Source organism: Melospiza georgiana, chromosome 6, assembly GCF_028018845.1.
Source record: "Melospiza georgiana isolate bMelGeo1 chromosome 6, bMelGeo1.pri, whole genome shotgun sequence".
In the NCBI taxonomy this organism is placed as follows: domain Eukaryota; kingdom Metazoa; phylum Chordata; class Aves; order Passeriformes; family Passerellidae; genus Melospiza; species Melospiza georgiana.
Genome location: NC_080435.1, coordinates 16,605,964 through 16,633,570, shown reverse-complemented (window position 1 = coordinate 16,633,570; position 27,607 = coordinate 16,605,964). Strand labels below are relative to the sequence as shown.

Genomic DNA, 27,607 nt, shown 5'->3' with positions numbered 1-27,607 from the left:
GCACAGGCCCCTCCTCAAGGAAAGGGAGGTAACTAAATATTCTTTCTACATTGTGTTCCCCTTTTCTGTAGCATGGTCCAAAACACAGATTCATTCCTTAAATTTTGAAACTGAATCATCATGCATTATATTACTATTGGAATCTTTATACTGACTTGTATTTTTACTGAGAATTCATAAAACTTGTATCATTGGCATTGATCTAAGATTTGTAGAATAAACCCTACTGAATTCTGAAGTGAAGTCTTTTCTAATGCTTAGGCGGTGTTTTCTGGTTGAATTAAATCCCTAACAGACTGTTAGGGATCCCAGTGTTGAAGTCTAAATTGAGAGAACTGTGTGTAACTCACTTAGCTGTCCCTTGGTGCTGATAGGCCAGCAGGAAAAGGGTTACAATATAATTACTGTCAAATTGCTTCATTTTCAGAACTCTACACCATTACTAATGCCACTGTCCCTCTGTTCCCTATCATACAAAAGCCACCTTGTCTCCAGGGATTAATACTCTGCTTGTTCCATATACTGGTGCAGCAGCTGTTGGTTCAGGAGAGCTGCACAGGAGCTTTGTCAGTCACTCTAATCCAAGGTTTGCCGGTGATGGAGAAAGGATAATGCAGATACCAGCCCATGCATTTCAGCAGGTGAAGATATTTAGATGTACCACAAAAAAGGGCTAATCAGGCTGATTCTCTCCCAAAAGCTCTCCCCAGTCAGGGACAGGAGGTGACAGCCTTCCACTGCAGCCTCCCTACAAGTAGCTTCTTACATGCTCACAGGGTAGCTCTCAAGAATATCATCTGCAGCTTCCTAACGTGGCAAAGGTGTCACCAAGGCCCTGTTGTGCCTTCCCAGATGGATGAGTTTCTCCACCACTCTCTGCTCAAGATGCTTTTTTTAAAAGCTACAACTGTTTTACCTTACTTTTGTTTGTAAGTACATCCTTACAACTTCTAGGAGGTGGTATCAGCTAGAAAGCTTTCCTTATCCTTGGCCAAACTCCTGTGGAACAGCTGCTTTATCCAGAAAGTCACTTTAATAAACAGAGAAGGTAACAATGAGAAAGCTTAAGACCCAGTTTTCCATTATCCATCCTGTTTCCCTTTCTTAAGGGAAGAGCCTGCCCAAGTACCCCTGTGGCTTAGGAGCCTTTGTACTGGAAGAGTTTCAGTGTGAGCCATGATATTCTCAACTTGTATCTGTGCTCTCCCCTGCCCTGCAGCAAGCACTGCAGCTCAATCCAAATGGGACACAGCGAGTTCTTGAATAGCAATCAGACATCACTGGTGGTCTAACACTGATCCTCAATAAACCCAGTGACACCTGTTCCTACAGCAGAGCTCAAAATCCTGGGGAGCCACAAAATTACCTAACCCAATCTCCCACATGTTTTTCAGGCTACAGCATTTCCTCTCAGCTCTCTGAGCACATCACCTCCCCAAAAGATAGCCAATCCCCTGTCTGTCTGCTGACAGCAAGGGAGTTTGCTAACTCCTCCTAGATGGAAGGTGCTCTCTGGGGGCTCTTTTGGGGTGGAAGGGACCAGACCCAGAGGTGCAAGATGCAGCCAGCACAGCTGACCTGGCTGAAGGAAACCAGAGGTCACAGACCAGAGCCAGACACCCCCTGGGCACTGCTGCGCCCAGCCCTGGGCAGTGAGCACCCCACAGACCTCTGGTACCCTCAGTGAGGCAGCTCTGTACCCTTGCACTCTGCTCCTCCAGCCCACACCATGCCAGTTCTCCTTTGTGCTGCTCTCCAGGCAGCTTTGGGCTCACAGCCGGGTGGCAGAGTGCCACCACAGTGATGGGAAAAGTGCCTTCAGGAATGCACCCGAGGCTGGGGCTCCTTGCTGGCACTTACACAATGCTCTCAGCTGCTGTGTGTCCCTCCACAAACATTTCCATCCCCTCAAAAACCTGACAGCCCTCTGGTCTTCCTCTCCGTTGTGAAAAAGTCAAACTACTGCACTGGTTCGGGTGTCAGCATTTCCCCAAGGAAAAAGTGTCCGGGACTTAGACTGTGCCCTCCATGCATGCTAAGATCCTGTTGCTTTACTATCTCACTTACAGCCCTCACAAACCAAAAGTTAAATCTGAATCTGCTGAAGGCAGCTTCCCCCCAAATACCCATAAACATGGACATAGTTTTGTTCTCAGAGCATCACCTTCCACACAGCCCCACTCCATCCCCTTCCACTCTAAGTCCACACACAGGCAAATGCTGACAAACCATCACTTTGTTAGAGTTCCTGCACCCAGCAGAAGCAGCCTCAAGCACTGCTGACATGCCCACTTCCCTGCACCACCCTCCTAAAGCGAGCTCCTGCCCTGTGTGCTCACCCACAGCCCATCACCTCTTTGGCTCAATGCTGTCCCCACCACACTTGGACACCATGGCCAAGCACCTCATAGCCTGGGAATCCCAGATCCCTTCTGTGTAACCTCCTCAGGACCTGGCTGCCAAAACACCTATGTGCACCCACAGCTCTGCACTTCAACCCCCAAACCCTAAGCCTTGTCTGCCGCATCTCAACAGGACCCTGGCTGCAAGTTCCAGAGAAAAGCATTGGAGCATACCCCAGCTAAAGCTTCTGCTAAAAAGACAAGACTCAAAAACTTTGGGAATTGGCCAGAGGTGACCAGACTTTCTGGGGCAGAGGCTGCCTCTCTCCAGGTGCTGCACAGGGAGTGCTGGCCTCAGGTGGGTGTTCCAGCCTGTTACATGAACCACAGCAGCATGGTGGCATCCTCCCTGACCTCACCTACAGCCTCTCCACCTGCAGCTGATGGGCTGACCCAGATAAAACAGCACTGACAGGAACTCTGACATACAGCATGTCCCATGATCGCAATTGACAACTCCAACTGAACAGCCCCACAACAGCCACTTCCCTGTAAGCACTCCCCCCATTTCTACCTTTGCCCAGCTGCAGATAGCATGTTAAGGAAATAAATGCAGAGCTGTAAAGCCACATGGTCCCTAAGTGACAATCCCTGAGCCTGGGCACGGCTCCCTCTGCTCCGGTCACGAGCTGATCACGAAGGGAACCAGCAGCAGCAGCCAGGGACAGGGACGTGGAGCAAGGCTGGCATCAATGCCCTGCCCTGCCAGGTGTGACTCAGCAGGACAAAGACTGCTGGGCCAGGAGCAGGCAGCAGGCATCTCTGCTGGTAAGCACCAGCCACCCTGCTCTGCAAAACCAGACCAGGTGAAGCACATCTCTGTGCAAAATGCTTCAGCGTGGCATGGGACAGGGGAAGATGTCTCTCTGTACAGAGATGTTATGTCACCAAAACCAGAATGTTTCCTTTTGCCCTGCAGCCCTACAGAGCTCAGGAAATTGCACCCTCACGGTCCTTCTGCCTCCCTCACCCCTCAGGCAGAGCTCCCAAACTGGTTTGTGCTGTTTTACAACAGGCAGTGGAATGTTTCTTTAGGAACCTCAGTCTTGGATGAGGATCCTGGGTGCTGCAGCAATGGACCTGCCTTTCTCCATGGCTTGCCACTCCCCTGGGCACAGCTCCTCAGCTTGCCTTAACAAAAGCAAACACACACAACAGCCCTAAGACAAACACAGGGGTTACCATTCGGGTTTGTGATTACCATTCTCAGGTGATAACCACCACTTTACACTGAGCAAGCACCACCACTCCACCGTGGTAAACCAGAACCAGTGTCAGAGCTGTGATCCAGTCCTTAAGCAAGGTCCTATTCAGCTAAACTATTCAGGATATCCAACAGGGATTTAAGATTAATTTTTCCCCAGGGAGGCAGGAAATCCCTCCTCATCATACTTCTTCCCAGGAGTATGCCACAATTTCTAGACTTCACACCACAAGACTGGCAACCCTTTTAGCTCTAGAAAAGGGAGTGATCCCAGATCTCAGCCAGGCCCAGGCATTCCCATCTGGAAAGCAGAGACTGCCAGCAGTTTCATTGGTGCTGATCACTCATGAGAGGAGATTGATGAGAGCAGCTTTCAACCTCATTCCCCAGCCATACCACTGACAAGCTGACTCTGTGCCACACACCTTCATGTCAAAGCACATGAGGGGGCAGGAAAAAAACCAACTCCCAAAACAGCAGTGTTCATTCCTTTACCAGCCTCCAAATTCAGTGGTGCTAGCCATTGCCAGCCCATGCTCAGGTAAGTATCATGACAGACAGCTAGGTAGGGACATCTCACTCTCAGGGAAATTTCCGCTTTGTATCCCCTCTGCTCCCCTCCTCACCCAGGGCAGCATGGCTGGCAGAGCCCTGCCTTGATCCCTAACCCTCCAGCCCTGCTTAGTGTGGGCAGCCTGGTTTCTGAGGCCACAGACATGCTCTGAACCCCTCCCTGAGAGCTCCCTGTCATGCCCAAGCTGGATGAGAGCTGGGACAAAGTACTGCCAATCCCAGACTCCGTATCTGGAGACACAGAAGAGCAAGTTTTCCTGCCACCTGAGGTGGGAGCAGAGGTTCCCTAAAGGCACAGCCCAGTCTCCATGGGGTCAGTGACTCTTTCAGTACCCTTGGAGACTGGCCAGAAGAAATCTCTGTGTGGAGAGCTGCTTCTGGGGAAATTACACCACACCCCAGCCTGATTCCTAGTGTGAATCAGGCCCCTGTGCCCTGCACCCACACAGAGAATGCCACAGGCCTGTGGAGCTCTGTCCTACATTCAGAAATAGTGGATTCCTAGGGAGACAGCAGGGAAGGGTGAGCAATGCTGACCGGGCACACAGACCCTGCCTGGGGGCAGCTGGAGCTGTCACAGACACTCACAAACACAGCCCCCACTCCTGGGGCACGTGTGCACTGGGACACAGAAAAGCACCTTCTGCAGCCTCTTATCACTTTGGACTTGGCTCAGTGCTCTCCTCCAGACACAGCTGGCCCCAGGCAGCCAGAACTGGCATCAGGCATGACGGCTTTACCCCGTCCTTTTGCTCCAAGATATCTTTGTCCACAGAAGGGTTCAATGTGTCAGTGTCAACAGCCATAAACTCGACTGTGCCCAGAAGACCCTGTGCTGGAAGAAGTATCAGATGGAGAAGCTGCACTTTTCAATCCAGTAGCTGATTTTCTGCCAGCTTGGTTCAGTCCATGGCTAATCTGCATCTCCTGGGAAAGGAGGAATATCACAATTCACGTCTAGAACCACCCAATGCTTTTTCCACCACAGGAAAACCCACAGACACGAGTGAGAAAAAGCTCAGAAAGACGAGTGGAAAGCAGTTTTTCTTCTGCCCTAGTCAGATTCCTATTTAATCCTACAGGGCACAGCACAGCCCTGCCCAGAACCCCTCCATTCGAACTCTGACATTTCCTTCCCTGCAAGAACGCCTCCCCCGGGCAGCCCTGACTCACAGCCGCGGCTTCCCTTTATGCAACACAGCTCCGCTTCCTGCGCAGCCGGCGGTGCCCGGTGCCAGCCGGAGCCACGGCTGCCAGGCTGCACACAGCGTGCCAGGGAGGGACGGAGGGAGGCACGCACCCCTCCTGCTCCGGCACCTGCGCTGCTGCCTCGGCTCGTTGCACTATTCCACTGTTACTGCCCCCCAAACACCACCCACACCCCCTTTTGAGTGATAAATATCGAGCTCTCCACCATCACAATCTGATGCTATAATTAGACAGCCCTACAGCACACATTGCTGTGTTACACAACACAGCTCGGAGCTCCTGGGCACCGGCTGCATTTGCATTTTAATCACATCACAGACAAACTCTTAAAGCAAAATCTCCCGAGTGGCCGTGGTCACTGAGCTTTGGTTCAGATGACGAGGCAGTCTGCAAGAACTGCAGATCTAAAACTAAACCAGAGGTGAACTCCAGTCAGCAGCGGGTGTCAGTCCACAGGACAAGACTGGAGTTTGCCAGAAGTAAAACCTCCAGCACAGACACAAAGAGGATGCCAGGTTCTTACTATCAACTGTTTGCTCAATATCCAGCCCCCTTTAAGGCACACAGGTTGTTAATGCAGACACAGCTGCTCGCAGCTCCCTGCAAATCTCACTGACAAGGCACTACTGTTAGACCAAGAAATGGCTTTGATTCATGTAAAGGTTAATCTCAAAAGCCAGGCTCCAAACTCCAAGGCTTCACAGCTCTATCACATTTCTGTTTTCTGTTCCCTGCAGCAGCAGGGCAAGTTCCTGCCCAGACTTCTTCCTAGAGCTGCACCAGGAAGCACTGGCGTAGCTGCACTAACTCACACTAATAAATCAGATAAGTAGCTCATGTTACTCACTTTCAGCTGACTGACACGGTGATAGCTCTGTCACTTTTAAGGGGCTGGGTGAACTGCCCTGCAGGAACACCACAGATCCTGGTGCAGCATGAGCCATATGGCATCTCCAGAGAGCAGTGCTGTGAGCCAGAGCCCCAGGCTCTGTCTGCAGCCTCCCCAACTACCTGGTACAATTTATAAGCAAGTATTTGCGCATCTAACTCCCACTAGGTGCAGCAGGACTAAAATTCTTAATGGAACTTTAAAAATCCAACCCTGGGCCATCCCTGCTGACACTGCCTGGCAGGAGGGCAGCTGGGCAGCACAGGGCCCAAACCTTGGCAGCTGCACACACAGCCTGTACAGCTGCTTTGGAATCTGCCAAACAACCGCATGAGGGAAAAAACTGATCAGGGACAACATTTAGGATCTGTCATTTCCCAAGGTTACCATCAGCTGTTAAGAATGTTTATGTAATCAAAAAGTCAGTAGCAGGTGAAAGCCCTTCAGCTGTCCCTAGTCAGCATCAAATGTTCTAAAGAAAAGACCATTACCTAATTCAACCTAAAAGACCATTCTCCCAAACCCAAGTTTCCTGCATGATCTGCAAGACGTGATCTAAACAATTCAAAATTTCACTGGATCTAGGCCACAGACAGAGGTTTGTCTTTCAGCAAGATGTCCCAGAAGAATTGGCTGTTTTGTTTGAATTTTTCCTAACTGACCATTTATAAGGACACCTAGAAGCAGACTGAGTGGAAGAGAAGTAGAAAGGATACTGGCAAGGGCTAACTTGAGCCCACAGCTGGGCTCCTCACACTCTAAGGGAAGATAAAACCATGGATTGCATCAGAGTCATGTCTGAGGCTGCTGAGGGTCCACAGGTTAATCGCAAGAGATGTGCAAACACTCTCAGGTCAAACAAGCTTGTCTTCTGTGTGCAAGGATACACACACACATCTGCAAGGGTCTCCAAATGACAGTGGCTGAAAACCCATCTAAGGGGGAGAGAAACCAATTTCAGCTCTTCTTCTTCAGGAAGAATCCATGGAATGAATTCTCTTAGTTGACTGTGGAAGGAGCCCTGGTGGAAGTGCCACAGCTACATGGCACAACAAAATCATCACCCAGGCCAGCCCTCAGGCTCTTTTTAGGTGCCGACAGTTTACAGAATGATTGCAAAGGCAAATCTTTAACCCTGAAGTATTTTTTCCATCTGTGGAAATGAAGCAGTCCATGAAGCAGTCCAGAGTCCACTGGTTGACCTTACTTTTGGGTATGTTGGTTTTTTCCTCCCCATTACTTGCACGTAATAATGGCAAGTTACATAAAGTGAGGAAATGGGACCAGCACAAAGGTCAAACTAATTTTCATATTAAAGGCCTTGCACAATTATTTTTACAGCAGGCCTTTAATGACATCTTTAGTCCAGTTACAAGGTTGAGATTACAGGCATTTTCAGGTAACTTGGGCAGGCTATCAATACTTGCTGGGAAACATGTTTTGTTTTTTGTATTTCTTTGCCAGAAGGAAATGGCAGTGATTATACTCATTTCAGAGAAGCTAATGTTCAAAAGGACAGAAATTACAGGAAAAGAAACTTGTTTCACTTGACACAGAGTTTCTCAAATCTGCTTTATCACAGGCAAGCTTTATAAGTACAATTATAAGTACTAGAAATGCAACAAAATATTTAATACATTGGCCAATATTAAGCATCTACCAACTTGATCACACACCCACATTCAAATTTTATACGAAATAAAGAGCTTATCACTCTGCTTGAGGTTTCCAGACAGATTAGGTCAATCTGGGGACAATAAACTTCAGAGAAACTGTGCTACAGCTTAAAAAGGCTGTATTTAAAGAGAGTACTGTCCAGACATAAAGTATCCGATTTCCAAGAACCTGATCTCTCCAGGATACATGAAACTGCATGTAAGAACTGACATATATATTAATATAAGCTACATTTTAAAATCCTAACATTTATTTCACACTCTCCAAATTCCATGTCATGTGTTCAGCAGAACAGCATGGCAATGATGAGACATTTTAGATTAAAATAATTATATTTTTATTAGCTAAGGACCTCCAGCTCTATGGATCTTGTGAAGAACTCTGTGGATCCAATTCATCCCCTGCTATTGTATCAATGGTCCTAAAGATTTGTATTTTTTTTAGTGCCCTGACTTTAATAGATATTTTGCACCAGTATTTTCTGCAAAATCAGACTCTCAATGCATTAGATACCTAGAGTTTTAAGTGGGTATAAACTTACTGTTCAGAAACAGAAATGAGTATAGCCACAGCCTCTATCAAAATTATCTTGCTGATAGTGAATTATTTCTTCATCTCTAAACTTCCTATTTCTTTCTCTCCTAAAACCAGATCATATGAGCAGAGCTTTGAACTTTAGAGAGTCGATATTTCTTTTTGTTTAACCTATTTCACAACCCCCACTACTTGCACTATTAGCTCTATTAAGCAATTACCTTGTGATGTGATTGGTGTGCACACCACAAACTATGTATTTGTAACACACTGCTCCCTGGGACATGCAGCCACATCCATGGGCTCCAGCAGAGGTCAAACAATGGGGCCACTGTTCCAGCCCTGCCTCCTGGCTCACCCTCTCAGGGCAGGATTTTTCCTCTCTGCTTCCTTTCAGTGCTACCAGGGCTGAGCCATTGCTGAAGCTTTCCTTACAGCTCCGCTTTCTGGAGTCCTGGGACTTGGTGAACAAACAGTTCCTCACTTATAAAAAAGATTATTGGAAACAGAAATTCGGGTTTTAGCAGACAGAAAGGCAATTAGAAGCACACCAGATGGTAAATTCTGATTTTTTTAAGGAAGTCATGTAATTCTGGGAGCCTAGTGGGGAAGGTAGGGGAGAAAAGGAGATTTAGGTATATATTTGTTCAACTGACAGCCTTTTTTTACCTGTCAGTATCAAAGAGGAGTAGACAAAGCCCAGAAAATTGATGAGATGTGCTCTTTGGATCATGCTGTAATTCAGCCAGTTGCAGCACAGCCTCCTGTGAGTTTGGGCGAGCCTGCAGGCTGCCACGCTGTGCCCATCCTCCCCCCGCCTGCACAGCCAGCATCTCCGCACTCTGGGAATGCCAACCATCTGCTCCAGCAGCCCTCCCACGCCCAGCCTGCCGGGGCAGGCTCCTGCCCAATCCGATCCCAAAGCCGCTCAGGGTGGATCAGCACTTTCCCCTGGCTCCGTGCGGCTCCGCGGGCGGGGATGCTCGCTGTGCTGAAACCAGCCCGCAGCACCGCGCCCCAGCTTCTCCACAGAGCTGGAAAAGGGATGCACAGAGGATGCCCGAGCACGGCAATGCCACCACAGCTGGTGGCTGGTCCTGCAGCAGTGTGCAAGCAGCCCATGGCCATTGAGGCATCAACGAGAGCCCAGCACACGCTTCCAGCGGCGCTGCGCCACGGCAACACGGCTGCGGCGATCCCTGCACGGCCTGGAGGCTCCTGTGTCCCTGCCACAGCCCAGGGCTGCTGTGCCTTCCTTTCAGCACAGCCCTCTGCTGCCAAGGAATGCTGTCTGGAGGTTCATTTCCTGCCTGCCTTCATTCTTGCAGGGCCTGTGGCCACCCACTTGGTGCTGCTCTGTGCTGGGGAGCATGTGGAATCACGAGAACATGGTACAGCTCCAGCATTTACTGGCTCAGGTTTGCATCTGCCAATGTTCATGCTTTGGGCAGAACGCCTTAGAGCACTCACCTGGTTTAGAACTACAGAAATGTTACATTATACATGCTGTGAACAAAGAGAGGTGCTAAAAACCTCCTCTAATAGTCCATGTCTCTCAAAGAAACAGTGCACCATGATCTGAGCAAAGAAGCCAGCACACAAAACTCTGGAAACATCACACTATGAAAAGTCAGTGTCCATAAAGGAGACAGAGGAGTTCTGTGACTTCATCCCAATGAAGGCATAGAGCATCCACTGGGGCATATTCCCATGGGGTTTCCCTCACATGTTTTGAAGGACACAGCCTCCTTTCACCCTAAACTCCTGGCTGCATGTTGCCCTCTTCCTTTCCCTGCTGGCTGAGGCACTAGGGAGGGCTGGCCTTCCTGAGCTGCCTATCACATACTCCCTCTTGAACTTGTCATTTTCCCTCAAAAATCAGAAACTCAGGCTTGTACAAACCCATTTGTCTATTTCAGGAGTCTGTCTGTAACAAAGGCTTCAGGTTGTGAGAGACATTAAAACTCATTTCAAAGACATAACACCCATACCCTCACCCATCAAACTGTTTGTAAAGACATTAGCACAGGTTTTCTTATCAAAATTGAATTAGGCAACGTTTGCCTGGTTTGGCACTTCCTGGCACAAGTGGTCTGCAAGTGGTGGCAAGCATAGTCTGACATTCAGTTGATCCTGAGCCAGGACCAGAGGGTTACATATAAACTCCCTGAAGCTTTGTCATTTGGTCTAGAAAGACTTGGCTTTGAGCTTTTAGATAAATTCACCTCAAGACATAGAAGGCACATACAGACCTGCAGCTCTACATACTTCTGAATGGTCTGCCACAGTCCCAAAACCACTCAAATCACTGCGTGTAATTCTTCCATCACAATTTACCTGGTTCCCTTAAGACTAATCAGACCCAGGCTTCAGAATAAGCAATTTTGCACATCGGAACAGTTTCAGCTCCAAGCTTTGGGTTTTGACACTGGGCACAGAAGAGCTTTGGACCAGCGTCTCCCAGTCAGGAGAGCAGATAAGAGCATTTCTGAGGCACAGACCCATGTAAAGAACCACCCCCATCAAAGCACACTCACAGCTAAACTCCAGGACTTCCAGACTAAGGGGAAACTTATATTCACTAGGAGAGAGGTCAGCAGTGCCCTCTGTGCTGGCTCCCTGCTTATCCCAGCTGCATTTTACTTTGGTGGGTCCATCTGTGTTATTTTCTTGTGGCCTGCAGCCACATGCCCGAGGGGATGAGTGCAGCCATAATGAAAGGCTGTGTGACAGCCCAGAAGCATGCAGCACACTCTGCCTCCCCAGGATTAACCACCTGCACTTCAGGCTAATGGCAGGCAGCCTGAGCTCTGCAGGAACATCAGCTACTCCCCCTCAGGGACATCAGCTTCCCCCTCCCAGGGGCTCTCAGCTGAAATGGGCTGTGGGTGGGTGCTGGGGGAGGGAGCTGCTGGCCAGAGACCACCAGGGCCTCCAGGATGAGCACAGGCAGACAGGTTCTCCTTCATTGTCCTTTGGCACACGGCCTGAGATGTGAGACCATGCATGTCAGCAAGTGTGACAGGGCACAGAGACGTGCCACACCTGAGGGCATCCTGCTGAGAGCCTGGGAACCCTGTCAGAGTGAGGCTTCCGTTTCTGAAGCGTTCTCTACCCCCGCTTGCTTCCTGCATGCCCTTCTCCTCTTTCCCTTCCTCCATTTGTAGCAACACTGCATTCTGCATGCTCCCCAAGAGAAATAGGGCAAACATAACCTGATTAACAGGAGGATTTGGGCAGGAAGGGGCGGGGGAGGAGATTAATACCAGAGCACGACAGAGCCTTTCCCTCTCCCATTAGCCCTTCCTATTCAATAATTAACGTGCTCTGCGGTGACTCCGACTTTGGGATTTGCTATAAAAGCTTCTCGTAAACTCTGTCTCAGCATGCAGACATCACACCAAAGAGAACACTCAGTCTGACAAGCTGAAATTTCTTCCAGGCTCCAGGGTCAGTCAGAAGCTTAAAACCACATGGATGTGAGCCTATGGTTCCATTTTAAAACATAAGGATCTCTCTTGCTGCTGTTCACCCACAGAAGAGACTGAATTCAGCCTTTATTTGGCCACTCTGCCTCTGAAACATGGTTTAGAACTTAATGCAGGCTTTCTCCAATTCATGTCCAAGGCTGGCAGTACCCCATGAACATAAGAACATATTACACAGGCTCTGGCTGCCCTGCAAGCCTATTCTGATGTTCTACTTTCTTTCCATCCCTTCTTTCTTGCTCTCCTTAAGGCATATAGATGTTCAGGATGGAAAAGTAAAGCTACCCACATGCAGGAAAGATGCCTTCTCTGACCTTCCAAGGAGCTATTTTTGGCTGCTCTTATATGCCTAAGAACTCTTAGAGGCTTCATGTACCGAACTAACTGCCCCTCAGAAACTTCTGCCTAGGAGAGATGAAACATTGCAGAGATTATTTTTTAAAACATTTTAATTCTCTCCATAACCTAACACACTACTGACTCCATATCTCCAGATATTGTTTACAAAGGAGCACATTTTAAAAGGAGCTGCAAGCCTAAGGTTATTACCCAAAGAATGCATGCTCAACACCTAAACATACAAACAGAGCACTAAAGACATATCCTTAATCCAGAATTTTCCAAAAGTTATTGAGTACCAGAGCCTTTAACTGACTTCATTTGTCAAGTCCAAACCTGGAGAAGAAGAAGCTCCAAAAGCTTCTTGAAGCTTTCAGATTGAAACAGATTTCTTTTCAAAATATGCACCCCCAAAGAGCTTATGAGATTCAAAAATGAGGAATGCTGGGTTAGCAGCCAAACACACGCACAGAATAGAGAAAGCACCAGTCCTAGCTCCATCTGTCAGAGCACATGAATATACCACACCACATCCCAGCAGCCAGAAACCTGGCCTCTGCTCTGTCCTGTGTCTCTCAAACTCTAATGCTGACATTTTTGCAAACTGGCACTGCCCAGACTGCAAACATTCAGTCCAGAGGCTGAGAGTGAAGGCTGGGCGAGCCCCACTGCCCAGCAGCTCCCAAAGGCTCCTCGTGAGGCAGGGAATGAATGCTGACCCAGGGGACTGCACAGCCCTGTTGCCACTCCAGACACTGTTTGCCCTCACACAGTGAGCAAAAGATAAAGCATGCAGCTATCTTTTCCCTTCTGACATCACAGCATTAAATGTCACACAAACACACAGCCTACAGGACGCATAAAGCAGAAATGCTGTACAACTAGCAGAAAAGATGTGGACAATATATGAGGAGTGAACTGTTCAGAAGGCCCAGCCTCCAGAAATCCAGCTCTGTGCACACACACACACACACGAGAACATGTGATACTGTCGTCCAGCATCTCACATTTTCATCACAGGGCATCTTTTAAAGGGCTCCTGAACTGAGATACTGCCTCTTAAGGCCAGAGCTGCATAAGGTTTAGGGATAAAACTGATTTTGCATAGAGCCATGAGAAAAACAACATAGGATGATAGCCAGTGAGAAATGCTTGTACCTTGCACTTAGGACACAGGAATGCTGCTCCTCTCACTACAGGGCCCAACAGGACCACGAGGCTCTGTAAGCACCAGGATTTCTCCAGAGGAGCTAAAAGTCATGCTTCCTCTCTTCCTACCTTGGGTAATATTCTCCCCCTTAAACAAGACTCACCACAGTTTGCAAAACAATGAGGTCATGCCCTGCAATGTTTGCTAAACATTTGTGCAATTTCATCCAAATACAGGCACAGAGGGAACACGAGTCAGAAATGCCACAATTAGCACTGTGAAAACGATTCATTGGCAGTCCATAGGCAAGCAGCAACCTTTCATTTTCTATTTAAAACTCGAGTATAAATAAAACCCCTGAATTAATCAATGGAGATAAGGGTTGGTATTTGTGTAATATTCTTGGAAGACACAGCATGCCAAGTCAAGAACCATATCTGGCAATTGTTCTGCTTTACCACTTTCACCCCTCTGGTTCATTCTGCCTCTTTAGCCCTTTCTGCTGTGTGCCTTTATCCTTTATAGTGTCTGTGCTGCAAAGCTGTGCTCCCAACAGAGATGTGCAGCTTGGTGCCTGCCTGAAGCATATTCATGATCTCACTGCAGCAAGATAATAAAGCTGAGTCATAAGACCATTGCCCTGTAGCAATTGAGGCTGCACCTCTCTCTCCCCATCTTAATTTTTCCTTGGAATCACTGCCATAGTTCAGACCTTTGGTACTGAATCATGGTACAACATACCATGCTTCAATTAAGAAACACAGGCACTTAAAATTGAAAGGGTGTGGAAGGAAATTTGGACTAAAAAGCAACTCTTTCCTGCAAAGGAGAAGAAATCACTCTTCCCTTCCTGACAAACCACTCTTTGAACATACATAGGACAACAGGGCTCTGCTGTTAGCACACAGGATATAAATTGCATTTAAAACTCTGCCTGGTAACCTCCCAGGACAGTACCTGCATGCCACAGTCATGTCTTCTGCCAAGGGCTCTGAATCCACCTACACAGCTACCAACAGCCACCACCACAAACCCAAATATTTAAAAGAATACCTTGTGCAGAAACAGTGAAGTTATTTTTCCCCCTCTGAGAAGAGCTGAGGTCTGCAATGCAAGCCAACATCACCCCTCAGGACTGCTACCCTTAGGCTCAGCCAGCCCAGCTGCAGCCCTTTAAGGGGTGGCCCAAGTGTGGGAACCAAAATGAAAGCACCTGGTTGCCTGTCTCCATTCTATTGCTGCATCTGTTGAACTGCAACTTAAACTTCATCTTCCTCCTCCAAGGAAGGAATAATCATTTATTACACAGGTTCCTCTACCAAGTCTGTGTGTCTGTAATGCTGAGAAGATGCCTTCCCTGACAGCATGTCTCAGCTTCCTGCAGTGGTTGGTATGGCCCAGCAGTTTCTTCCCCATAGGAGGCTGACTTTCCAGCATTGTAACTTGGAGTTCTGATTCACAGAAAGGAAAGTTTGGACACAAACGTTTTGATTTTTGGTTGGGAGAGAATGCATAATCTGCTATCACACAGAGCATCAACCAGATATATGTGCTGGAAAAGTGTCTCTGTCCAAAAGGGAGGCAATATTGTGTAGTTAAGTGCATGTCAGTTATCAGAGCATCCCATTTCCTGCAGTTCCTAAGCAAATGAGTAAGATTCCAGAGCTGCATCAAGGGAATGTGTTTGGCTTGGAATCTGACTTAGTGACTCATGCTTTCATGAATAAATTCATTTCCTTAGAGAAACAAGACAAAATCACGTGTTCTACTCAGTCCAGCTAACATACAGTGTTGCTTTAGAAAGCCATTGCAAAAAAATAGTTTGATCTAGCTTTATGTTGAATTAATAACCCACTGCAGCTGTACTTGCAAACATAACCAACCTCTTAAGGGGAAAAGAAAACCTGGTGTAACTGGGAAGTTCTGGGTATTGAAAGATGTCAGCTAGAAAGCAGTTTGCAATCAAACCAGAGAACTGACCAAAAAAACATTGTGGAGGTCTGGGTGTTCCAGAAATTGACTCTTACTTACACAGCTCTCCATATTTATTTCCCTCCTGCACATTTAAAAATAGGTTGCAGAGACACGGAGCGGCAAACACCCGGAAATGAGAGTTGCATCAGCGAGCCCCTCCCCTTCCCCGCAATGACAGCGCAGAGAAACCGGGCGTGAAGCAGCAGAAGCCCTGGATGTCTGTAACACCAGCATCCTCACACGTGCATGGGAGCAGCCAAGGAGAGGGACCCAGAGCTGTGTGGATCCTGGCTGATCAGTTCTGTGCAGAGATACTTGTCAGTGCAAGCCAGGATGAAACTCATCTTTCAGCTTTTAGTTTTCTTAGGAGATCGGTTCAAATGGTTTGATGTGGCTATACTGACCAAACTGGAGCCACACAAAATATGGATTTTTATGGAGTATGAACTAACTCCTGTATCTTACCCTGGTAAATATTTCAAAAGAATAATGCAAGAAATCTGGCTCTATGAACTTTTGGTGTCAAGTTCCACTCTGGAGTCTGGGCCTGTCTAGTTCAGGAAAATACCATCCATCAATTTCATGCTGCTTTATAAAGCTGAAATGTTTCATAATTAACAAATTTCTGCAGTACCACCATCAAGTTGGTAGGCAAAAACACCTTCACATTTTACAAAGCAGAAATGAAGCCATTAAAGCTGGGGGAAATTGTTCAGGTCTCAGAATAAGTCAAAGGGAAAGACAGGACAGGAACATGATGTAGCTATGTGTAGTGCCAGGTTCCCTCACACACTGACAGCATGTGAAAGCAGAGCCCTTGATGATGTCAGAGCAAAGGCAGGACTGATCATAAATGGAATAGCCCCTAGGATTTTTAAGGGCAAATTAAAACTCAGGTCTCAGGTAGAAATGCCACTGCCCTTTCCAGGGCTGGTCAGCATCCCCAGTAGCTTTGGGTTACTGATAACCTCCCAGCTGAGCTGTAGGTCACTCAGCAAACCTGCAGGTCCTGGTTTGGTGTCCCTATTCACCCCTGCACCACCATCAGATTTTACTCAGTCTGTCACGAGCCAGGACCTGAGCAAATGGAGAGAGCAGAAATTAAATGTCACTGTGTAAAACCTCTTGTATACTAGCAAAATGGAGAGAAATTTACTAACATTTTATGTTTTACTGAAAATAGCACATTGTACACATTGAACTCACCTTGTTTAACTGTCTCTGGTCTTTATTTTTGTGACAATGGTCTAATGGTATCTCATAGTTTGAAGGCAAACACCTTGTTTAATAAGAATGTGGCATTTGTTTCCATCTGTTATCACTCAGATCCTGACCAAATGCCACCTGAGGCCAGTAGAAAGGCTCTGTTTCTAACTCTTAGAATAAAAATATAAATGTTTCTACATTCAGCAACTTCTGTTGCTTTATTATTCATGTTTAATCTGTGAAAACTATTATGAAAAGGAGGGCAAGCAGGCTGAGGAAGGGTCAAGCTTCCCTGGAGAGACACTGTCACATTTCTGGCATTCTCATCACTCTATCAACAGCACCTCCTGCCACCACGATAAAAGGCAGCAGTGGAGAAAGAACAGGAAGAATAAAATTTCTTATGTACACATGTGAGATAAGTCAGCCCATCCCTACAATCAGCCCCTTACAGGAAATCAAAACAGACCTGGCCTCCATGTTCCAAGTGCAATAAAAATGCCTGTAATTTGCTCCTCCGTTCTGTTTGTGCAGTTCTGAGCCTTCTCTCATTGAGGCTCTCTGAGGCAGAAAATCAATGTCAATCATGCCAGATGACTGCTCTCCTCCTGAGCATCTACTGCTGATAATAAGATCACAAAGGCCACATAAAAGGAAAAATGTGGCCATCACAGCTGCCTTCTCAGTTCTGTAACTGAGAGAAGTTAGAAGGTGAATGAGCACTGGCATATTAAAAGCTGACTCCATTTTTTAATTTAAAAAAAGGGTTCTAATCTGCTTATCATCATCACTGAGGACACACTGGGACCAGGACGGTCTTGAAACATCCCAGCTGGTTTTCTGTGGCCTGCTCTACTAAAAGTAGGACCCCTGGCACCTGAATAAGTACCAGAGAGATAAGGACAACCTGATGCCTTATAGAGAACAGCAATTCATTCTTGGTTCTGTTCTCAGTAACAAGCAACACCAACACAAGTGAAGGCAAGTGAAGATGTTGAAGATGTTATTGGAACTTACACCCTGAAAACCATGTCCAAGTTCATTTTGTCTGAGCCACAGCCTAAGAAGATTCTTACAATACCAATAGTGTTCTCTTGGGAGCTTTGGTCTCACTGTGAGTAGTAAAATACCACTTGCTTTACATTAATTACCCATTTAAAAATGCTTATTATTCTATTCAGCCAGTATTGTCACAGAAGCTTCCTATCTTGCATTTAAACTCTTTAGAAGTAAAAGTTTTTACAGGCAAAAATATTTCTTATTGGTCTTAATTCCTGTCAAAAGTTCATTTTCTGTCCTGTCAGAGGTCTTTGACTCCAACCTGGATGAGCTGTTCAGTCCCATTCATATAGAGGCACTGTAAATGCAGATTCCTGGGATGCAGAACTAAGCCTCCTAATCCATCCTTGAGGCTTCTGACAGAACAAGATGCTCAGTGAACCCAGAATAATGCAGAATGACAGAACTATGTTTCCTTTTCACCCTGCATTCATGTGGCTTTGGGCAAGCTCAGCATCTGCCCACACCTCCCTTCCTTAGTGACCAGTCTTCTCTGGCATGGCACATCCCACAGGCATTGCTCCTTCCTCCAGCAGCAGCAAGGAACAGAGCACATCTAGTGCAACCAAAATATATATATTTATGTATAAATATGTATAATATGTATGTATATTTATGTATAAATATTTAACAACCAGTATGTATATTTAACCTCCCTTGCTGGAAGTGCTGGTGTTTACAATCAGCAGAATTTTGTATTTTTCTGTCTTGTTTCATGCAAATCTACGTAAATCCTATGTTTCAAGATGTCTTCTCCCCAGTAGTTTTTGTTTCTGTTATTTTGCCAAGGAGCTCTCAAATAAATGGTGAGGTTTTGGGTTACCATTGCTGTCAGGTCACCTCAGCAGAAGGGAATTGTCACTGGGATGGTGTGTGACAAGGCATGCCACAGCAAGATAAGCACCTCAAAAGGAGCTCAAGCACATCCCAGGAGCTGAGGACAGATATGGCCAAAAATCAGTTAAATCCCAAAAGGAAAATAAAGTCAAAGATTGTAAAGGTACCACAATTACAATAAATGGGAAAAAAAAAAAAAAAGGAAGCAAAAAGATTACTGTAAAAACAAGAATGAGAAAATAAAGGTAACACAGCTACTCACACAAGATTAAATTAATACTTACCTGATTTTCAGTAAGGATGAACATGACAATCCATGGGGTAAGGACAGGATGTCTAAGAGAATAAAAAAAAAAAGCAGAAGTAGGTAAAAGATAATAAATGAACACAACTCACAGATGGTGAGCAAAACTCAGCCAGTTTGCTGTTTTCCAGCTGGAAGAGCCAGGCATTCTCAATTCCAGAACCATGATGTGCACAAATCCAAAAGATTTTAAGTAAATTTGCCTACTTGAAGGCATTATCACAGGACCAGAAAACAGCAAGTTCTAAGAAGTAAGCCATGGTGGGAGCAGTTTGGGCCTGTGATTGTGATGTCTGTGCAGCTCTTCAGAAAAATTTGCAAAGGGAATCTAACTAAAAACATCTTATTCAACGAATAACAAAGGGATAAAAGGCAGCGTGGATTTACTAAAATCCAGTTTTGTAGGATGATCCACAAAATAGTATAGTACAAAATTGAAACTTCAGGCATTCAGGAAATAAACTTTTAAAAATTAGTTTTGCTTTTTGTTGGGAGTCCGAGCAAGAAATAAGTGAATGGGAGAAGGATTTGTCTTTACTAACCAACAGCAGGGTGACGGGAAACTGACAGCATGGTGTGACTGAGACTGACCAGTGTGAGCCCAGTCATGGAATTTCCACCAGCTTCAGGAAAACATTAGTGTTGGGTTTGAGGCATCGCCGTCGGGCACTCCATGCAGCAGCCCCTCTCAGGAGAAAAAGCATTTAAAAAGCATTTAAAAAGCATTTAAATTGAGAAAGTGCCGCAGAACATATATCCCAGTGACCAGGGAACCGCTTGTGCGACCGTGCAGGGCTCAAAAGGTTTGGCTTATATAACCTAACACAACAAATGTGAGGGAATTGGATATGTAACTACAAGGAAAGGGGAAGTAAACAAAAACCCACAAACATCTATTGATTTAGATGGAAATGAGAAGCTGGTTTTCAGCCACCCGAGAAGAGGCCCCATCCGGAACTATGGCCATAAACCCCTGAGGAGGAGCGCAGGGCTGGGACCGCCCGGGCTGGAAACAAAGGCAGGAATGCCTTGAATTCCCACAAACTCCGCAGAGCCGGAGCGTTTGCTTTCACTTATCCCGACTAACAGCAGAGCGAGGGAAATCTCCCCGGACGACGGCCCTCAGACGAGTCCTGAGGGCACGCATAGCTCAGCGCCTCAGCCCCGCCCCAGCGCTCGCCTCCCTCCACCCTCCGCTTCTCCGCTCCATCTCCTTCCCGCTGCTCCTTCCCCCTCCTCCCTCTCCGTCTCTCCACCCCGACGTGTCGGCGGGCACGTCCCCACCGCCGCAGCCCGCCCGCCGCGCGTCAGCCGCCCGGGCCGTATTTAAGGCGGCGGCCGCCACCACCCCCGCCCCGCCGTCGCAGCCGCGCTTGGGTGAGGACGCTCGGTAGGTGCGATCGCCGTGGCGGGCGGGGACGGGTGCGGGAGCCGGGGGTGCAGGAGCAGGGGGAGAGCGAGAAGGGGTCCCGCAGGCGGTGCTGATCCCACAGGGGATGCTGGTCCCGCAGGCGGCGCTGATCCCGCAAACCTCCGGGGGACGCGGTGGAGCGGGCGGCGACAAATGGACAGAGTCCGCTCCACGCCGCCTGCTCCGCTGAGACCCCCCCCCGGCCGGGGTGGAATCTGCACGGGCCTGGGATGGAGATTCCAGCCCTGGGATGGAGTCCAGCCGCCGTGATTTCCTCTCACAGCCCCCCGTCGTCCCTCCCTCCATGCCCTTGAGCCTCCTTGGATTAACTTGCTTCCCGTAATCGGTGCATGCGGCCCCAGGGAGTGATCCTGCAAAGAGACTTGAGGATGGGCTTAGGGCTGCGTTTCAAATACAGATTAGTGGACCACCTACCATTCTCTTGTTTCTTTGAGGGGTATGGCACTCTTAAAAGGAAAAAAAAAAAATAAGTATAAGAGACGTGCTTGAGTGGGTGGCTCTGATCAGCCTTGAAGCGCTTATAGTGCTTAGGCAGGACTTGGCACATGGGGAGTGCACTGCATGGCCACGCTTCAGGAGGCTCCTGCACAGGAAGACTGACGTAGCTTGCTTGATTTTTCCTAAATATGGGCCCTGCCGGCTTCCTGGCCCTCCCCTCAGCCCCAAAATTTGCAGTCTTTACCTGCTACTCGGCTCGGCTTCCCATGCTCTGAACGAGTCGCTGCCTGTTCAGCACAGACAGTCGTGTGGTGTCTGTACTTGCATGCGTCTGTGCAGCTGCTCCTGCCCTGGGCTCCTCAGGCTGCTCCCAGCGCAGCTCCCAGTGCAGAACCATTTCCTGCGAAAGCGTGGTGGTGGTGGCTTCCACGCAGAGACGGGGATGAATGCACAATCCTTTGTCATCGTTGTGCCATTTCTGCACCCCCTTGGCTCTCAAAACCCAACTAACCAGGATGCTGGGCAGCTGCAGCTAAAATGTGAGGGTGGGAGAGATGGTAACACCAGACTCCAGCCATCTTAATGCAAAACTCTGCAGTTTCACTTCAAAACAAATTAATGAATTTGACGTGGAGGCTCATGCTGCCCTAAAAAAGGGCTTGCCTAAGTGTTGCACAACTTGAGCTCTGGAAAGGCTTCCGGGCACAGAATACCAGTTTTTCAGGGTGAGAGAACAGAGTGCCAGACTGTGCTATGCTTAGAAGTACTAAAATGGCTTCCTGAACCGAAATGTAATATGGATGGCCATTTAGAACATTCTGCTGCTGCTGGAGTGCTACCAGCCATGTAATATAATCAATGGCTGTCAGGCTCTACTTGAGGCAAAGCTAGGGTGAGCTTGAACAGAGGATTGTCACCAGTAATTCAGTTTTGCAATCATTTTGTGGCATACAGTCAGCATTGCCAGACATTTTATTCATGTGTTTTGTATCCATTTTCTTATCATCCTGGAATAAAGTCTGTCTTGCTGGATATAACTATTTTGGTATCAGTAAAAGCCCCAAAGCTTACAGAAATGATGTTTCTTTCCTTTCAGCAGTGCACCATGTCTCTCAAGGATCAGCTCATCCACACTGTCGCCAAACAGGAGAGCCATGCTGAAAACAAGATCAGCGTGGTTGGCGTGGGTGCAGTGGGAATGGCCTGTGCCATCAGCATCCTCATGAAGGTAAGTGTCAGGCTTGGGAGGAAGCAGCAGAAGAGCCTGAGGCCTAAAAGAGGGGCAAAAAAAGTAGTCACCTGTCGCAGTCGAGGCGGTCACAACATAAAGCAGAGACCACAAGCAGTCTCAGTTGGTAACACTTGGCAACAGTTTATTAATGAAAATGGCTGATCTTTTATACACTTTCCAGTTGTTTACCCTTCTTCTACCTTAGCTATTGGCCACAATAATTCAATACCATGCCATTGGTGAAAAGTTACTCTGACTCCACCTAACTTTCTAAAAATGCTTCATCCAGCTGCAGAATGCTCTTATCTTCCTTCTCTCGATCTCCTTGGTTACGGCCTTGGAGAAAGCTCCTTATCATCTTCTTCTTCTTCTTACTTCTCGCTCCTTTAGCTAACAGGCCCGCTGCTAGCCCCTTCCACAGTCACCCTTATTAGATGAACTTCTGGTTATACAATCCTTTTTTAGGCCTGAAATGAAGCAAGTCTTCAAGCTATTGACAGAGAACAAATAGCTGCAGTTCTTGTAGATTAAGTTTGCCTCAGGATCAGGCAGAATGTCTTTTATGTATCATTTTAAGAGCTGCATTTACCTTTGTGGGACTTGCAGACTTCCTTCTAAGTAGGAATTCTCTTAACACTCTAAATATACAAAAAGATTGAGAACTGAGGATTATTTTGTCTTGAGCAGAGCAATGGAATGATTCTTTGCAGTGTAGTGTGGAAAAATTGGTCCTTGACACTCTGAATGACTTGTGTTCTGCCTTCAGTTATCATACTGAAAATGCTGTGGTTAACATCAGGCTTGCTTTTCTTGACAGTCAAATAGGTTGCATATGAGTCACTATTAAATTATTCTTTGTTACTGTCCTGCTTAATTGTACTCCTATTTCATGCAGAATGTGGTTATGAAAAGTATAGTGAATTCAAGGAAGTGGATATCCCAGGGGACTAATTGAAGGACTCTGGGAAGAACTGAAGTGTTAGAGATGACCAAAATTGTTTAAGTAGCTTTTAAAATAATTGTAACTTCATGGTTTGCTGAAAGAGGCAGCAAGCTCACCACTGCTCTTGGTCTCTTGTAGGACTTGGCTGATGAGCTTGCCCTTGTTGATGTGGTGGAGGACAAGCTCAGAGGAGAGATGCTGGATCTCCAGCATGGCAGCCTCTTCCTTAAAACTCCAAAGATCGTCTCTGGCAAAGGCAAGTAGTTGGCTCACATGTGCCCATTGTTTCTAAATGGAGGTAGCCACTTCAGGTCTCACAAGGACAGCCTGTCACCCTAATTCTTGGTGGGAAAGCTCATGGATATAGTATTCAGCTGACATTTTAAAATATACCTTCTTATGGCCAGTCCAGCTAAGAATTTTCTTCCAGTGTTCACTACTCAGTACAGAAAGATGAATTTCTTAAGTACTTGTGCACCTTAGAGAACTTTATTTCATGACCAATTAACCCCTGAACTCATTACTGCTTAATTCTGATAACTTTTAGTGGCAGCCTTGAGTAGGGCAAAGGCTTAACCAGCTCATACCTTAATTACATCTCCTGCAGGCAGTAGGTTATGAGGGCAGAGCCTTCTTCCTCTTCTACACAGCACTTACCCTGCATGCCATCCCAACAGCCATCCCCAGTCCCGTTTGTGGCTGAGAAGCAAGGAGCAAGGCTGCCTGCAGCTGTGTGTTAAAATAGCAATATGCCTCAATGTTGTGGCAAGAACCACTGTCTTAAAATTAAATTTCATTTTCTGTAGAGGCAAAGTCTAGGGTAACAATTACTAGGCAATTGCTGCACACTCAGACTTGAGAATTTGAGATCCCAGTGCAGAAAGGAAGTGAGAACTCCTGTTCTGAACCATGTGTAGCAGAGGTCATGTTTGACACAGCCTTTTGTCTGCAGATTACAGTGTGACTGCACACTCCAAGCTGGTCATTGTCACTGCTGGTGCCCGGCAGCAAGAAGGAGAGAGCCGCCTTAACCTGGTCCAGCGCAACGTGAATATCTTCAAATTCATCATTCCCAACGTTGTTAAATACAGTCCTGACTGCAAGCTGCTTATTGTCTCAAACCCAGGTTTGTCTTGTGCTGCCATAATAGGATTTGGCTTAGAGAATAGTCTTTCTTCAGTAAGGTGGCATTAGTGCACAGGCTTTTAGAAAATACTTGTGCTGGGGAAGACAAGGCTCTGGGGTGACCCTGGAGAACCTCCCAGTACCTAAAAGAGAGGTGGACTTTGCACAAGGGCATGTAGTGATAGGACATGGGGCAACTGCTTTAACTGGAAGAGGTAGCTCTAGGTTAGCTATAAGGAAGAAATTCTTTTATTATGAAGGTGGTGAAACACTGGAGCAGGTGGCCCAGGGAAGTTCTGGATGCCCCATTCCTGGAAATGGTCATGGCCATGTTGGATGGAGCTTTGAGCAACCTGGTCTTGTGGAAGGTGTCCCTGCCCATGGCAGCGGGTTGGAATGAAATGACCTTTAAGGTTCCTTTCAACCAAAGCCTTTCTATGGTATCTGTATAGCAAAAAATGTCATCTTCCCTCTCCAGGCTCAGCAGTTTGGTCTTCTGAGAAATAAACTTGGGTTTTCAGACCAAGTGATCTTGAGTACACTAGGGTCACTGATGATTGCATGCATAGCATAAAGGCAGAGCTGAGAGACTGTTCAAAATAGTCATTATGTGATATTAAACAGTCATTATGTTAGCCCACTGCAGTGCCTGGCCATGGGCACGGCTTTGTGCTCTGTTCCTGAAACTAGCATGCAGGTAAAATGCTTACAGATGAATGCAAGGTACCATCCTCATTATCAGTCTGCTCATGAGTGGTGTTTGTTATGCCCCTGTTCTGCTCACAGTGGATATTCTGACCTATGTGGCCTGGAAGATCAGTGGCTTCCCCAAAAACCGTGTCATTGGGAGCGGCTGCAATCTGGACTCTGCCCGTTTCCGCCACCTCATGGGAGAAAGGCTGGGCATCCACCCCCTGAGCTGCCACGGATGGATCGTTGGAGAGCACGGAGATTCCAGTGGTAAGGGTGAAATCAGGGTGGCTGTTACACAGAAATCCCTGATGCTGTCTGCCAGGGACACCTTGAAAGGCTACAGCAAAACATTGCTGCAAAACCTCTGCACTGCAGCACCTTAAAAATGCAAGTTCTGATTTAGGTCATTTGCTGCTCAGAGTAACCCTAGATGATCTATATTTGACCTGAATGACTGTGCTTGGAAAAGGTCGTTACTGTAACCTGAGCTGGTTAAACATTTCCAGGCTAGATTGTTCACGTAACTCCCAAAAAAACCCCAACTGAAGCAGCAGGAGGATAAAGTTCTCTGCAAGGGCCTCTCAAAGATCTGCACCAGACTTACTGGCAGTCACTCAGCTGCCATTCCTGGCATCTCTCAATCACTGTATATAGGAATTGCTGAGGCAAGTCTGGAGGACAGGAGAAAACACTTTTTCCTTATTTAACCTGTACTTTTCCAAGCAGCACCAGAGCTGTGCTGTCTGCTTCCTGACACCTACCAGAATGCACTTGGAATCAATTCTTACTTTGGGAAAACTTTGCAAAATGCAGTGACTGTCATTTCAGTTTATACTGCCCAGGTATTTCACATTAACAAACTTTGTGACACTGTGTATAAATGCTGATGTGCTCCTAGGTTCTCAGGCTGCTGTTTAGACTGGCCTTATAGGTCATACTATATTTAAGATTATAGGTAAATCGTAATGATGCGTTGCAGATTAATCCAGCTAGATCTCACGTTAGTTGGAAAAGAACTGAGTATTGTGAGGTAATTAATCCATGTGCAACTCTCAGTGCCTGTCTGGAGTGGAGTGAACATTGCTGGCGTCTCTCTGAAGGCTCTTCATCCAGACTTGGGAACTGATGGAGACAAGGAACACTGGAAGGACGTCCATAAGCAGGTTGTGGACAGGTAAATACTGGCTTGGCTTTTTTTATAAATTTCAACACAAGAACAAGTCATGAAGGATTGAAAAATCTCTGTTCTGCAGTAACCAGATCTAGAATAGCTCAGTAGCCCCAAATGCCAGGATGCAAACATAATGGAACATGAAATAATATTTTAAGGAGTAATATAGTTAAGTTTTCATTATTAATAAACTTTAAATTAGAGAAGAGCTTAAACTTCGAGGCTTCCAGTGTAATTATGGAGACTAGTGTAAAATGCAAATGGAATTATTCACTGCTGAGTTCATTTTGGTCCTGTCAGAAAATCAGTCAAGCTTCTGATGCTTCCAAATTGATCTGGAGCCCTCCAAAAGCCTTTCTGACAAACTCAAAGCAGTGCAGTTGATGGTACTTGTTCTTTAATGAGTGTTGTGTCTCTGCAGTGCCTATGAGGTGATCAAACTGAAGGGGTACACGTCCTGGGCTATTGGCCTTTCTGTGGGAGACCTAGCTGAAAGTATTATGAAGAATTTGAGAAGAGTCCACCCCATCTCTACCATTGTTAAGGTGAGCAGCCCCTTGTTCCTAATTTCTGTCTTACTGAGAATTAAGTATGTTTGGAATTCTGAAAAACAGCAATTGCTTTCTAATTAAATTTCAATTAAATTTGGTTTCCTGATAAGATATGAAATATACAGAGATACATAAATTCTAGCCTAACAATCCTTATGTACCTTTCAGGGCTTGCATGGAATAAAAGAAGATGTCTTCCTAAGTGTTCCTTGTGTACTGGGCAGTAATGGCATCACTGATGTAGTAAAGATGATCCTAAAACCTGAGGAAGAGGACAAATTAAGGAAGAGTGCAGACACACTGTGGGCAATCCAGAAGGAACTACAGTTTTAAACCTGCCCAAGCAGTTTTTGGGTCTTAGCAGTTTAATGAGTTTAGTGGTTTGTCTTACGTTGCACTTTCCAAGTAAGTCAAATCTTTCAATGTATTATCTCAACTAGAACACACAAAAAGCTCAAATCTGAACAATGGAGTTTCCTGAAGATAGCATTAGGAAACTAATCTAGGGTTTTCCCTGTTCACAGACACCCATGTTCTTAGCCAGAGCTAGATCACCTAGTCAGTCTTGTTCAGTGAAGTGGTATGACAAATCCAGCATTCAAAGCAGCACTGCCTAAAAAACCCTTTGCCTTTTCCTCTTGTTTCATGTTGGTTCAAAGGAATAAGGATAATTGCTACACAATGTGAAACCAAAGACATTTCTTGAAGTTAAAGGATTGTCAAGCCAATTGACCAACCTTTTCTGCCAGCTGAATTGCTTAAATATTTCACTGTTGATAGGTCCAAGTGTATTTTCCTAATACTGCTTTGGAATTTTTGTGGGTATTTTTTTTCTTAGAGAACCTTATTTTTGTGTACTATATCAGTCAAGCTGTAAGTTCTGTCTCCAGAGCATGTTTAAAAAATGTTATGGTTTCTATGTGCAACAAGACAGTGACTGTCCAACTGTAGTACCAACTACAACACCAAATAAACCACAAACTGTTATTTCCGTCTCCTTGTTTTTCTTAATAGGGCTTTGTCTCCACATGCAATTCTACTTCCACCCACCTAAATCAATTCTATTTTTCAAGTCACACTAACTCAAACATCATCTGTGTAATCATGTAATGTGTTCAGCTGTGCTGGAAGCTTCAGGCAGTTATATATTTATGGAAGTCTCATACAGGTTTTTAAAA

The 27,607-nt window shown here is 46.4% G+C and overlaps 1 protein-coding gene across 2 annotated transcripts; it reads left to right on the top strand.

Annotated features, from left to right (window-relative positions):
* Positions 1-20,128: 20,128 nt before the first annotated feature.
* Positions 20,129-27,416, top strand: LDHA (lactate dehydrogenase A). 2 transcript variants are annotated; one of them, XM_058026776.1, is made up of 8 exons: positions 20,129-20,235; positions 21,812-21,943; positions 23,028-23,145; positions 23,842-24,015; positions 24,801-24,974; positions 25,764-25,881; positions 26,300-26,423; positions 26,598-27,416. In XM_058026776.1, the coding sequence occupies exons 2-8, from the start codon at positions 21,821-21,823 to the stop codon at positions 26,760-26,762; spliced, it is 996 nt and encodes a 331-aa protein (XP_057882759.1). In that variant the 5' UTR covers positions 20,129-20,235; positions 21,812-21,820; the 3' UTR covers positions 26,763-27,416. The 2 variants fall into 2 exon arrangements, with proteins under 2 accessions (XP_057882759.1, XP_057882760.1); XM_058026777.1 differs by having other exon boundaries at positions 20,150-20,235; positions 21,815-21,943.
* The last annotated feature ends 191 nt before the right edge of the window (positions 27,417-27,607 follow it).